The 13,408-nt window shown below is 43.7% G+C and overlaps 1 protein-coding gene across 1 annotated transcript; it reads left to right on the plus strand.

The window, feature by feature from the left end:
* Positions 1–1,254: 1,254 nt before the first annotated feature.
* On the plus strand, positions 1,255–10,861 carry UCMA (upper zone of growth plate and cartilage matrix associated). Its single transcript, XM_033162427.1, has 5 exons — positions 1,255–1,430; positions 1,810–1,881; positions 2,032–2,125; positions 5,450–5,548; positions 10,028–10,861. Exons 1-5 carry the CDS (start codon positions 1,374–1,376, stop codon positions 10,177–10,179), a joined length of 474 nt encoding a protein of 157 aa, XP_033018318.1. The 5' UTR covers positions 1,255–1,373; the 3' UTR covers positions 10,180–10,861.
* Positions 10,862–13,408: the final 2,547 nt, after the last annotated feature.

Below are 13,408 nucleotides of genomic sequence, written 5' to 3' on the forward strand. Positions count from 1 at the left end.
ATCTATCTATCTATCTATCTATTGTGGAGGCTTTAATAAGAAACATTCACTGAATGGCATTGGTAGAGTGCACTAACATCACAATGTGATTTTGTTGTTGTTTAGTTGTTTAGTCGTGTCCGACTCTTCGTGACCCCATGGACCAGAGCACGCCAGGCACACCTTCTTCCACTGCCTCCCGCAGTTTGGTCAGACTCATGTTGGTAGCTTCGAGAACACTGTCCAACCATCTCGTCCTCTGTCGTCCCCTTCTCCTTGTGCCCTCCATCTTTCCCAACATCAAGGTCTTTTCCAGGGAGTCTTCTCTTCTCATGAGGTGGCCAAAGTATTGGAGCCTCAGCTTCAGGATCTGTCCTTCCAGTGAACACTCAGGCCTGATTTCTTTAAGGATGGATAGGTTTGATCTTCTTGCTGTCCATGGGACTCTCAAGAGTCTCCTCCAGCACCATCTACATTACTCCATCAAAAAAGGAATCAGGTCTTCATAAAGAATCATTAGCAAAGCATCATCAGCATTGTCCACATGAGACAGACTCCCAGCCTCTGCTGTCTGCCTCCTCCATGAAAGTGCATCCTGACTGTACGAAATTGCAGTAAGGCTCTACCCTTCCACCTTCTGCCTGAAAATAGTGAACTCACGAAACTCAATAACTTACTTTTCCACTCACCAGATGTGTTTTTTCCAGCAACTGTGCCTAGTACCTACCTTTTGCCTTAGGCACAAGTTCAGAGATGTGATGGGGTGGGGGAGAGGGAAAGATCTTAGCTTCATGCCCTGCCCTGCCCTGGCTGGTCACTACTGGAAACAGTTGGAAGCAGAGTACTGGATTCGGTGGGGTCCTTTGGTCTGATGCACAAGGTTCCTCACATAGTGAATTCAGTTGCAACTGAAAACTAGATGCAATCAGACACCTATATTAGCCCTGCCACCACCCTAAAGTTGCAGCTGCTGCTAGCCTTGCCACCAAGGTGCCCTTCAGCATTCAGACTGTTTCTTGCTTAAATCTGTACTTCCTTGTCACCATTTTTGCACATAATATGCCTCGTTTCCATGAGTCTCCCCACTTTGCCTGGCTGTTCACAGCTCATTCCCCTGGGCACAATGTGTGTGTCACAGAGCCAGCTTGTTTGCTACACAATTGTTCATGTGCTGAGCTTTCCGTGCTCCCTTGAACCTGTCTATACAGCCAAGGCGGGAGATCCCTGGTCAAGTGCCACCAAGGTTCCTCCTCTCTCCCTCCCTCCCGCCCTAAGGGAAGAGCATCACTTTCTGCTTCGTTTCCTAGAAAGAGAACAGGACTCTTTTTACTCTTTTTTCTGTGTGCAAAAGTTGCTGTGACATTCATTACTGTGCCGGCTGGAACACAGCAAAGATGAACTGGAAGCAAGTGCTTTTTCGTTCCTGCCTCATGGCTTTCGTGGTTCTGATGGTATGTATGATTTGCAATAATAACTACAAGGAAAGGTTGAATTTCAGCAAGGAATAACAGGGCAACAAATGGCAGCATTTGTCAGTTTAATGAGATGAGAGAGACTGTAGTTTTCCCATCAAATCACCAAATGCTAAAATTTGCAGCTGCCACACCAGCAATACTGCTTTTAAGCTGTGTCCAGGATATAGACTGGACCTTAGTGCACTTGCTATCCAAGGCATGTTAAGAGGAACAATTACCTTTGCCCAGTTATAATATAAGGCTGGCATGGCTTTAGCAGGTAACAGTTTTTTAAAAATCACCTGTGACTTTCCCCAAGAATCTGCACTTACTCTCACTAAATCCAAACCTGGTTTTTATACTTCACCTTCTCTAGTTCTTGAAGAAGGTGGAACCGTGGCTGTGGAGTCCAAGAAAGCAGCAGCAGCTGGAGAACTCAGCAAGGAAAGTAAGTGGGGAGATTCAATATATGCATTAACTAGCTTTGGAAAGGGATAAGAGAATATAAACAAGACACATACTGACTTTAAACATTTTTGAAAATAAATAACCCTCATTTCTCACCAGTGGTCAGGCTCCCTTGTTTTTCTACTTCCAGGTGTTAAAAGAGAGTCTTCATGAAGGAATCAGATGCCTCCAACTTTTTCAAGAAAAGAGGCAAAGATCTACCAAGTCCAGAGATGAGCTCAATGGTGAGACTGTTTGGAAGCTGTTTACGGAAAGCTGTGATTTATTTAATGTTCCTTTAATCTCTTGTTTTTTGGGCACATTCCTAAATTGTCTGCCACGCTGTGAAAGATTTATTATCTGATCAGAGAAGATTAGAACAGGCTCCTTACTCTTCTGGTTTTCATATCGAACACACATGTATGCAGTGGTCACGACTATCCATTTATCTGATTGAATACGACTACTCTAGAGTAATAGGCAGAGGGATGTCAAAGACTGGCACATGGGTGCGGAGGAGTGATAGTAGAAGGCAGCAGGAAGGAAAAACAAGAGTTTGCTTGTGTAAGTCAGTATTTGAAAAACTCTCCGTAGCTGGGGTTTTCATTTAATTTAATATGCATATTTTTGGCTGCATTTCTAAATTAGCTAAGTTGTTGCTTTGGAAACTGAAATGTATTTGAAAGTATGAGATGTTTCTTAATTAGTTTAAAACACATGATGGTCCAGGGAGTGATTAGGAGGACGGAGTGGGAGGTGCAGGGCATCATGGTGAACTTCAGATACCTGAGTGCAATGCAGAGACCTGCTCTGTCTCCTTTTGCAGTTTAGGGAAGAAGCTGAACAAGACGCAGGTCTCAAGCACAGGCTTGGCCACATTCAGACGTTATTTAAGCTGTTAATCCTCTTTGCCCTCATTGGAATTAGACCAGAGTAGTCCACAGATAAAAGTATTTGAATTTGTATTTGAATATGGGGAGCAACTTTGGCCTTTTTGTGTTTGTCCCTGCCTTTTAATCTGTTGCCTTCTAAACTATTACGCCAGTTGAGTACCGACAGGGTGTGCGCAGATAGCTTTGCATGCCCCTTGCATTCTTAAGAAAAATCCTGACCCAAGTCGTATGCAAAACTATGCAGCCAGGCAATTGAAAATTTGCTTGTGCACTTTCCTGGTTCTGTAAAAATTGCAGGACCAATATATATATATAGACTAGACTCCATCATTCAGGAGTGTGCAGGAAATAGATACACACACATTCAGAAGTAGTGGGGTGTGGAAAGGGGAGTGACAGGAAATGACGATTGATCTACCCACTCAGGAATACAGAACAAACCATCTGCAAACATGAGTGGAGTGGTTTAGAGCCCAGTTCACCCCAATTTACTAGATTATCTCTGTTTTGGGAAAACCTGATTTTAAAGAGGGGGAAAGCACTGAGATTGGTGCTGTTTGATAGTCATGTGGACTATGCAAATTAAATGGGAACACAGCTGCAAGTACACAGGAAACTCTGGGGTGGGAAGACCCTGCAAGGCCCTCCTTGGTAGAACCGTAAACAGTGTTCATAGAAATGCACACCTGACTTAATTTAAAGTAATTATTTAAAAAGTATGGACTAAGATAATTTTTTATCTGTAGAGTACACTGGAAGCGGTACTGTCAGTTAGCGATGATTTTGCCTTCTAGCAACCAGGGCTGGCTCAAACTGTTTTGTCACCCCTGGGCAGGCAGCATTTGCACCCCTGCCACCTGCAATTTTTGTCATTAGCTTAATAACACAAAGTGAGTTGTGTGCAGCACTTTCCCAGGGCTAGCATGCGAAAACATGCCTAGAGTGCTTGGGGGCAAGCAGCCAGACTTGCACACAAAGGATATAGCTGGCACACACTCTGAGACACACACAGGCAGGATGGTACCTCCTGCATTTCATTTCCTCACCACTCCCAGGACATTTAACAGCTGGAAGTGACTGACCACCAAACATGACCCCTCTCAACATAAAACTTTACTGAGACAATAATAAAGACAATATTTCCTTGTGCATCACACTGATGGAGCACTTAAAATGCAGGAAACAAAAGCCAAACGTGGTGATCCAATGTGGCATGTCTTTCCAAAGCCAGAATTCCTTTATTGGCATCTCTCCACCACTGCTTGCTACCCTCAACTCAACAAAATATATTTTAATACTCTTAATACTTAAACTAAACAACAAAATACACAGGTTCCTTGCTTCTTGGCACCCATCAAGAGATAATGGAGTGTGTCCAGGGCTGAAACCAAACTGCTGGAAATCACAGCACCCTCTGTGGCTGCAGAGACAGGTACCTTGTAACTGCTGCCTCCCACATTGTTTTTGCTGCATTTGCAACACCCAAGTGACCTTCTGGGGTGCAAGCCTGGGCCGTGTGTATGGAGGTCCCGGGCTGCCCAGACAACAAAACCCCCCTTTCAGCCTCTCTGATGGGGTCCAAAGGAAAACAGAGCAAGTCTTTTGGTACCAGCTGGGCTGCAGGAGTTGCTGGAAGGAGCACACAAGGCGCCATCCAACCATCTTCCACAGGATCCCTGCAACCGTGTTAGTTCTCCTCTTGAATACTTTTGACTTTACAGTGCGATGCTCCTGGATTAAGGGGCAGCAGAGGGATGCAGCTGGGCGCAGTGCCTTGGACAGGTCAGAAATCCTCATCTAGTAGGATCTTCCTACAAGATAGGGCAGACTAGTAGCAAGAGAGGCAAGTTTCCATTCCTTCTTCTGAGAACCTCACTCAGAGCAGAGGCGAGTCTCTCCACTGGGCAGCTTACGCAATCTACCGAATCCAGTGTAAAGCTTTTTCTGGACTGTACTACTGCAGAATACAGGTATGGGTTTGCGTGTTTATTACTCCCCACCCTTTTTAATTAAAAACACAGCAAATGCTATCAGGGACTAGGGGAGAAGGTCAGGCTGGACTTTTCTCCCTGAGATGCTACTTTTCTACATATGGAGTTCTAACTCCCCAACTCAGAGTGGAACCACTCACACCCCGAACTCACTCACATTACCCCCCCTCACACGCCTAGAACAAATTATGTTGATATCAGAGCAGATGTGTACAGAAGATTTTGCACACCAAGAACCTCATGAAGATGAAAGTGAATAATGCAAACTAGCTGCTTGCTGCAAGCAAAATAAGGAGACTAATTTTGAGGCTATAAAACACCACCAGTTTGGATTCTTTTGCCTATTTAGTCTAAAAAACACATTAATTCTTGGTACTTCAAGGGGTGGGCTTTTGCACTCCTTTTTAGCTGGATTAACTCTTAAATAGTTGGGGTTAATCCAATAATGGATAGCATTAGTAAATGTTATTTTTCTGTTTTAAATAGAAAAGCATTTCGAGACTTGCAGGTGGCATGTGAGCTGGAGGCTTTCCATTCTTGGTCTATAGTTAAGCACTCAAAGGCTTTCAGTCAAGGGAGATTTATAGGATATTTCTATTGAGGTGACTCGGTGCAACAAGAGCAAACCATCCCTCAGTCCCTTTTCAGGCCTGCTGGCTAATACTCTGCTCATCTTTCAATACAGCCGAGACCCGCCAGATGCTGGCTGCTGACGAACAAAGGAGGGAATACTATGAGGAGCAGAGGAACGAGTTTGAGAACTTTGTTGAGGAAGAGCGTGATGGTAAGACCACAGGGTTTAGCAAAAGTGTCATGTGTTTTCCATGCTTTGAGTGCACACTTGATCACTGCAAGCGCCACACTCCACAGCGTAGAAAAACGCATGTGCTGATATCCTCACAATCTGCGGGGGACAATGGAGAAACAGCAAGGTTTGGGGAACTGCCACTGTACCCTTTAAAGCAGAGGTGGTGAACCTCTGGCCATGTCTGGATGGCTGCAGTTTAGCCACCTGTGCCCTAAATAAAACCTCATGGAGTCTTCCTTAGCTTGTGAATTCTGGCTTGCAGTGACGACAGAACTTGGTTCTTGAGAAATGCAAGAGATGTTAAGAAAGCTTTCTTTGCTTTCAGGATACTGTTGCAAAAGTCTCCATTTCATGAGATCTTATCTATAGTTTTGAAGAGAATTGTTTTTAACATGTGAGTTACTTAATACCACTAGGACACACACAACAAGCTCCTTCTTGTCTCAGGTTGCCAATTGTTCAGATTTTGTGAGCGTCGTTCAGTGAAGGACAATCATGTATTGAATGTTTTTTTTTAAAAAAACAAACAAACCCTGAAAGCATATTCAGAGGGAGGCAGAAACAGTTTGGAAAACATGTACTAAATATGGAAATTAACTTTCTAAACTATGGCACACTTGCTGCTCAAGAGCCGTTGGGTCCCTGGATCCTGTGCATAGGCTGGTAGCCTCTGTGGCAGCTCTGATTCCATTCCCTTTCAAAACAAGTATTTGGATGGAATTTTCCAATACTGTCATCTGAACGCAGCCTTTTTCAGGCCCCATAACAAAATGCTTTGCATTTCCTGCCCCCCCCGCATAGCACAAGCCCTCCAACATTCCCCTGATGAAAATAAGGACATTATTTCTACATCAGTACAACTGCTAGTTAGTTGTATTAGATTTGGGGTTTCCTTTCCCCTCTCAGGCTTCCCTAAATGCACTTCATAAGTTCAAAGATTTCTGTGCTTAAAATACTGCAGTCTTGTGTGTTTGCTCTGACCAGGAGAAAATGCTCAAGCAGTGGTTCTGATGTAGAACAGAATGCCCCTATTTTCATCTGAGAAATGTTGGAGGGTATGATAAAAATCATGCTATCAGTTCCATCTTGGTTGATGCTCAACACTGACTGAACGCCTCACAGTGGAACCTTCTGGTGGCTATATGAGGAGTCCCAGAGTAAATACAGTTGTTTTTAAATGCATAGGAAACCTAGTAGAAAAGCAAAACCCCCAAACCTGAGGCACTCAACAAATCAGGGATGCCTGTGTAGCTAAAACAGATCCTGGTGAAATCCCCAATGCGCCATCTAGTTCCCCCTTTTGAGATTGGTTTGAGGATGTGGACAGGACACATCTTAACCACAGTCCCTCTTGACCAGAGTTCTGTTGCGAGGGGACCCCCACTTCTTTGAAGGAGGCAAGCCCTCTCAGGGGGTATTCAGGGGGTATTCGCTAACTATCTCTCAATTGTGGAACTTCCCTTTTTTTTTGGGGGGGGGAGTAAGTTGCTTGAGAGGGAGGTGGGTGGACAACTGCCACTTGGATGAAGCTGAGTAGCCAGATACATTTAAGCTTCTCATTAAAATGGCAGAATTAAATTCAGCCGACTCACTCTTTTTAACAAAAGTCCAACATATGCATACCCAAGGGTGATTTCTGGCTGACTTCCTTTAAACGACCCAGTCCCATTATCTGCTTTGGAAACTTCCCTCTGTTTCAAAAATAATATGTTGTGCAGCATGTTGAGGAACGTAGTCCAAACCTTCTTCATTGCAAAGAACTTAGCAGGTCTGTGTGGTTTTTTGGATTCTGATTTAATTTAATGTAGTAACAGTTCCTCAAGAAATACACGTTACATCATGGGTTCTGGCATAACACGGAGGGGCTTCAGAAACCCTGAGAGAGTCTGAATTGTTGCCTTGTGCTGTTTGCTCGTCAGCCACAAATGAAAGTACTTCTTCCTATACATATTTTTTCCTACCTAGTAATCATGTTGCTTTTAACCATACCACCGCATCATTTCCTACCATACCACATTCGGCAGGGAATGCAAATATGGGAGGAAGTTTTCCATCAAATTTTGTTCTCTGGAATTTCAACTGCAGCCCCAACCAAATGCTGCTCTTTGCATCAAGTGTGTCTGCTGGTGTCAATAAACCCAGATATCTTTTCACAGGTGCCCTTTCCCTGTAACGGTGGACACTCCTGTCATATGCTGATACTGCCAGATTTCTAGATATTCTGAAGTTGGAAAAGGGGAGATTCATTTCACCCTCAGTTTTTACTTCTTAAACAGCACAATCCTATGCTTGTCTCCTCAGATGTAAGCTCCACTTGGTTCTGTGGGGCAGGAATTGGACATGCAAACCTTAGAACATGAAAGCATCTACATCAAATTGTAATGTCTGCTGTCCTTATTGAAAAGGATAGTTTGAACTTGGTATACAATAGTTAAAGATTATTAATAATTAGTGTAAAATCTCAAAATTGGAAGACCAGGAAATCATAAATAATCAAGAGCCTCATTGGTTTGAAGACCTACAAATAATGTATGTCAAAAAGCTGAAAGATTTCATTTAGAAAAAAAAACAAAATGTACCACTGGCATATTTTTGTATCTTTTTTCTTTTCTAATTAATATATTTCTATTAGAACTTTCAGTAAATGCAGTAAGTGAAGAATTTGTGATAAAACGAGTGCACATTTAGAGAGAAACCTATTTTGGGAATAACTTTGTACAGTATTAATTTGAAGGTAAATTTGCTACATATTATAGTAAGCTGATATAAAACACTTCACAGGTTGAGTACTGAAAGGATGCTAAATATTAGAGATCAGATATTCCATTTTAGTTAGAATAAAGATTAGGTCTATCTCTATTGGAAAAACAAACTATATCTTTGTAGACTATAAAAAGGCGCTGGATAAAATCCAGACAATGTCGGCTAAGAGAAGAGGTGTCGTTGGTATGGGAGGCAGCAGGCTTTGAGGCCTCCGCACTGCCGGAAATTTTCACGGATCCCCAACCGTTCTATCCCAGAGCTGAGATCACACCCCCCGACTCCTAATTTCCCCCCTCTACACCTCAAAAGTTGTAGTCTTCTCTGAAGTCGGAAACTTTTTCAGTGGAAGCTTGGTGGAGTAAAAATAGATCAAGTTTTTAAGTTCCAATATCTAGGGATTGTTTTTCGATATAACCTGAGCTGGAAATCCCAAGTTCAACATCTACTTAACAAGGGCAAAACTCTATCTCATGCACTTCTCCAGTTCTTTTTCTCAGACGGAGCCCTACACGTGCCCTCGGCTTTAAAGGTGTACAACGCAAAAGTTATTACCACTCTTACTTATGCTGCTCCGCTTTGGGCAGCTCTGGCAAATCCGGCCCCGCTGGAGGTGCTGCAAAATCAGTTTCTTCACCGGCTTTTAAAACTCCCTACGTGTGTTAGTAATGCAGCTATACGACTAGAATTGAAGATTCCTTCACTAGAGACTCTCTTATAGAAACGAATATTCACCTACTGGTTAACTCTTTGGCATAGATTACCCAGCCATTATCTCGTCCAATGTCTTTGGCGTGACGAATTTGCAAACCCTTGGACTGGGAAAATCCACGCCAAACTTCTGTCTTTTGGAATCTCTCCATCAGATTCGCTTAATTTAGACCCTGCTTTGGCAAAAGATTAATCAAACAAAGACTGGACGATATGGAGCTGCAGCGTAATCATATGCTGGGTGGGGGTGTCTGCTTGCCTCGGAACTTTGGAGTTACTCCAATACATCATGTCCCTCTATACCTATCCTCCCTCTCCACTGCTGGGCACCGATTCGCTTTCACCAAAGCGAGGTTTAATGTTTTTCCTTCTAATGTCCTGAGACATAGATTTTCCAAGGGCCTAGTTTCCGCCTTTTGTGATTGTGATAAAAAGTCGACGGAATCTCTCCATCATATAATCTTTATCTGTGCCTGCATAGTGAGGGCCTCGGGCAAAATTACTAAGACCAATAACTCCAGAAACTTACAGGTGCACCAGCTGAGTCACACCTGCCTTACTTCTGCAAGACAATGACTCCTATACAACCTTGCAGGTGGCAAGGTTCTAAAACTCTGTCATATCTCAAAAAAGGCGCTGTGGCCAACTACACGACCACTAATACTTTTGTTTTCTGCTCCTGGTTGCAATTTTAAAACTTGTATTGTGCTGTGGTTTGTTTCCCTATGACTCCAGGGTCTATGGTTGCTGTAACTTTATGTCATATATTCCATATTTATGTTTTTATGGGCTTATAGCCGCAATAAATTTGAATTTGAACCCCCTCATTGAATTGTCATGGATCCTCTCTTGTAGACGATCTTAGGAATATACAAAAGGAGTTTCCCCGAGGTGAACAAGCAACAAGCAACCCAAACCAAACCTGAACATGGGTCCTGTTTACCACCACTAATTGATTTAATTTTACTTCTCTTCCCTCTACAGAGCAGATGAGAGAAGCCGAGAGCAGATTGAGCAATGGCGCCAGTACCATTATGACGGTCTCTACCCACCGTACCTATATAACCGGCACATCGTCTAGAGCAGAGAGGGAGAGCGGAGAACACAAAACAATGGAAATGGGAAATCCCTGCTGAGCGTGCGATTGGCAGGACGGTCAGCAAGGCAATATAGATGAAGTCATGGAAACGTGACTGACCCCCTCTCCGTGGAACCTGTTTCACCAGGGCTTCAGCTAGTATCGAATTGGCTCATAGGTGCTGCTTTGCTTTGTATCATGAAGCGCTGGTACGCTGCCACCTCCAGTCCTTGGAGCAAAGGCCAAATCGCTGCAGGCAAAACGGGATCTTTCAGGACCTGTGCATATCTGAACAAGGGAGCAAAGGGAAGCTTAGTCCAGCACCTGCTTAGTCCAGCACCCTGGCAGGAAGACGAAACCACCTCCCTCAGTCATCAGTCTGATGCGTGGGGAGGCGATGATAACCCCTCCTCCCCTGCTGATCTGCATGGATCAGCTGCTGGGTGCTTTTGTGCTGGTTTGCGTGTGTGTCCTGAAAGTGTGTGCTAAGAATGTGGAGTGGGCACTGCTGATTGCAGCCCTGGGCTGGTCAAGGCTGCAGGTGGCCCTTGGTCCGAAAAAGGACGACCAAACTTTATATTAGAGCAAATGCATAAGCATTATTCTAAAATAAATCGTTGTATTTTGATATGAGCATTGAAAAAAAAAAACAATGCCAGCTTGTGCTGTATCTATTTCAAATGATTTTAGAATATGGAGCAAAGAACATTGTATTTGCTTATTAAAAATATATTAGCCTCTTGCAATCACTTTTCTTAGTTTTATATATTTAATTTACTATCACATTTATTTCCTGCCTTTCCTCAAGGTGGCCTGCATGGTTCTCCCCATCTTATCTTCACAGGCTAGGCTGAATTCCACGGTTCCCCAGGGTTTTCCCAGGTCCAACACTCCAGCTTACACCACTAGAGTTGCTGCCAGATAAGATTTTGCAAATAGGGTGTGAGGAATCTTTAGTTTTGCACTTCACATACTGGTGGCAGGATTAATTTAGGATGCAAATGAAGAATTTAAAGTGACTTATCACTTCTCCTAGGGGACGTGGGTGGCACTGTGGGTTAAACCACTGTGCCGCTTGGGTATGCCGATCAAAAGTTCGGCGGCTCGAATCCCCGCGACAGGGTGAGCTCCCGTTGTTCGGTCCCTTCTCCTGTTAACCTAGCAGTTCAAAAGCACACAGTGCAAGTAGATAAATAGGTACTGCTCCAGCAGGAAGGTAAACGGCGTTTCTGTGCGCTGCTCTGGTTTCACCAGAAGTGGCTGTCATGCTAGCCACATGACCTGTCTGCAGACAAACACCGGTTCCCTCGGCCTTTAAAGTGAAATGAGCGCCGCGACCCCAGAGTCATTCGTGATTGGACTTAATTGTCAGGGGTCCCTTTACGTTTACCTTTAGCACTTCTCCTACAAACTCTAGCCTAGCCTTCTCCCTGACACCCTCATTTTCTATATGCAGCGAGGTTCTCTGGATGGAGGTGCATTCTGTAACCTGCATCATAGTTCTGCAGAAAGAAAAATGTAAAAGCAGTTATCTTTGTTATACAAAATAGACACAGATTTGTTTTCAGTTGCATAATTTATGTCCTCCTCCTATGCAAGTCCCTGCAGGTCCCCAACCCCACCAAATGAGCTCGAGGGCAGCTTTGAAGTTTTGCAGGGCACATGTGAAAGCCTGTGTTTGCTGTCCTAAGGGCTGGAAAATGTCATTTATACCAAATCAAACACAAAACTCTCAGCTTAATGACTTCTGCAGCTAATGACAGAGTGCACCAATGCCTACCTAGGCCTGGGCACAGCCTGCTCAGGCCCCCAACAAAAATTGCTCCCAGCTATCCCACCCCGTCTTCAGCCATGGCTCTTTGAAAAACGAGAACCAAAAAACAGCTGACTTTAAGATGGCTGCACCATTTCAAGCAAGCAGACACAGAAGCATTCCATTTATTTCTGAAGGCAGTCTTTGATTAAGCAAACTGCTGTAGTGGAACTGCTGACAACAACCATGCGTAGGCCCCCCCAATGCCAGTGGTTTCACAGTGTCTCCTGCCAAACATCCCATCAACATGACTCACCAACAACAGCACCAGCCAAGCACGCAAAATTAGGCACTATTCAATGGGATATAGAACCGTCCTATGAAAATGTCCACCATTATGAATGCTTCAGTAGCTACATCACGAAGGTCCCACTTCAGTTAGTAATCAAAGCTGGCATGGTTTTCACACAGTGTTAGTTTTGCTACAGGTGCTTTTAGATGCTGTCTAGGCACATACCTACATTTTCAATAGACTTTTTATTATTATTTAACACTTATGAGACAGAGCAAGTGTGTGAAAAGTTAAGACTGTTAGGTGTTCCAAGAGCAACAGAAAGAAATCCACAAATCCAGGGCAACTGTGGAGCACAAATGAAAACAAAGTTGTTAATGGAAGGGTTAGGATTCATCTTTGCTTTCAATATGGGAGCTTGGCAGTTGGCGCCTGGAAAATAACCCAGTGGATAAGCAAACATTTCTTACCTAGGAATTCCATTAGCAGCTGGCCTGCTACTTCTTCCAGCAAGAAAACAACGCAGCCCCTTACAAAGCACATTTTTAACATGCTGCATCAAATTCCAGTCACGTTTATCCTAATGGTTTGAAAGAAATGCCAAGCCAGAAACTTCAAGGCCTTTCTATTACTCTCAAAAACAGGACATTGCTCTTCCTTCACTAGAACAATTCCCCCAGGCTTGAGGATCTCCACCTGCAATTCATCTCAGCACCTTGTTTTTCATGATCTCCACTCACAATCCTCTTAATCCCAGTGTCTTCTGCAGCAACATCCCTCAGGCAATTGCAACCACAAGAAGAAAATCAGAATCAATGGCTAGTGCTGAATCCTGCAAAGTGCATGACTAGACAGGCTGGAGAGCGATTTCGCCCACCTCCCAGGGCTAATTCAGTAGGTTGTTGTTGTTGTTTTTTTTTTAAATGGGTTGTAAAAGTATAGGAAGAGTCTCTCTCTCATCTCTGTATCTTCGGTGTGTGCATGAAAGGAATGGCTTTCTTCTTAGACACAAACCAAGCAGTTGCCTTAATGCTTCCTCACAGTATGATGATGTTGGATCTTGGAGAAAAGCCCTTTTTAATGATGGTGTTGCAGATTTCAGCAGATTTGCTCAGAGATCCCACCAAAAGAGATCTGACAGTCAATAAAAGATGCTAGTGGGAAACTTCTCAGCTGAAATCATTCTGCTGTGGTTATCCCTCCAAGCAGTGAATACAATTATGACTGCTGACATACATTGCC

The sequence above is a fragment of the Lacerta agilis genome, chromosome 10, assembly GCF_009819535.1.
Source record: "Lacerta agilis isolate rLacAgi1 chromosome 10, rLacAgi1.pri, whole genome shotgun sequence".
Lineage (NCBI taxonomy): Eukaryota > Metazoa > Chordata > Lepidosauria > Squamata > Lacertidae > Lacerta > Lacerta agilis.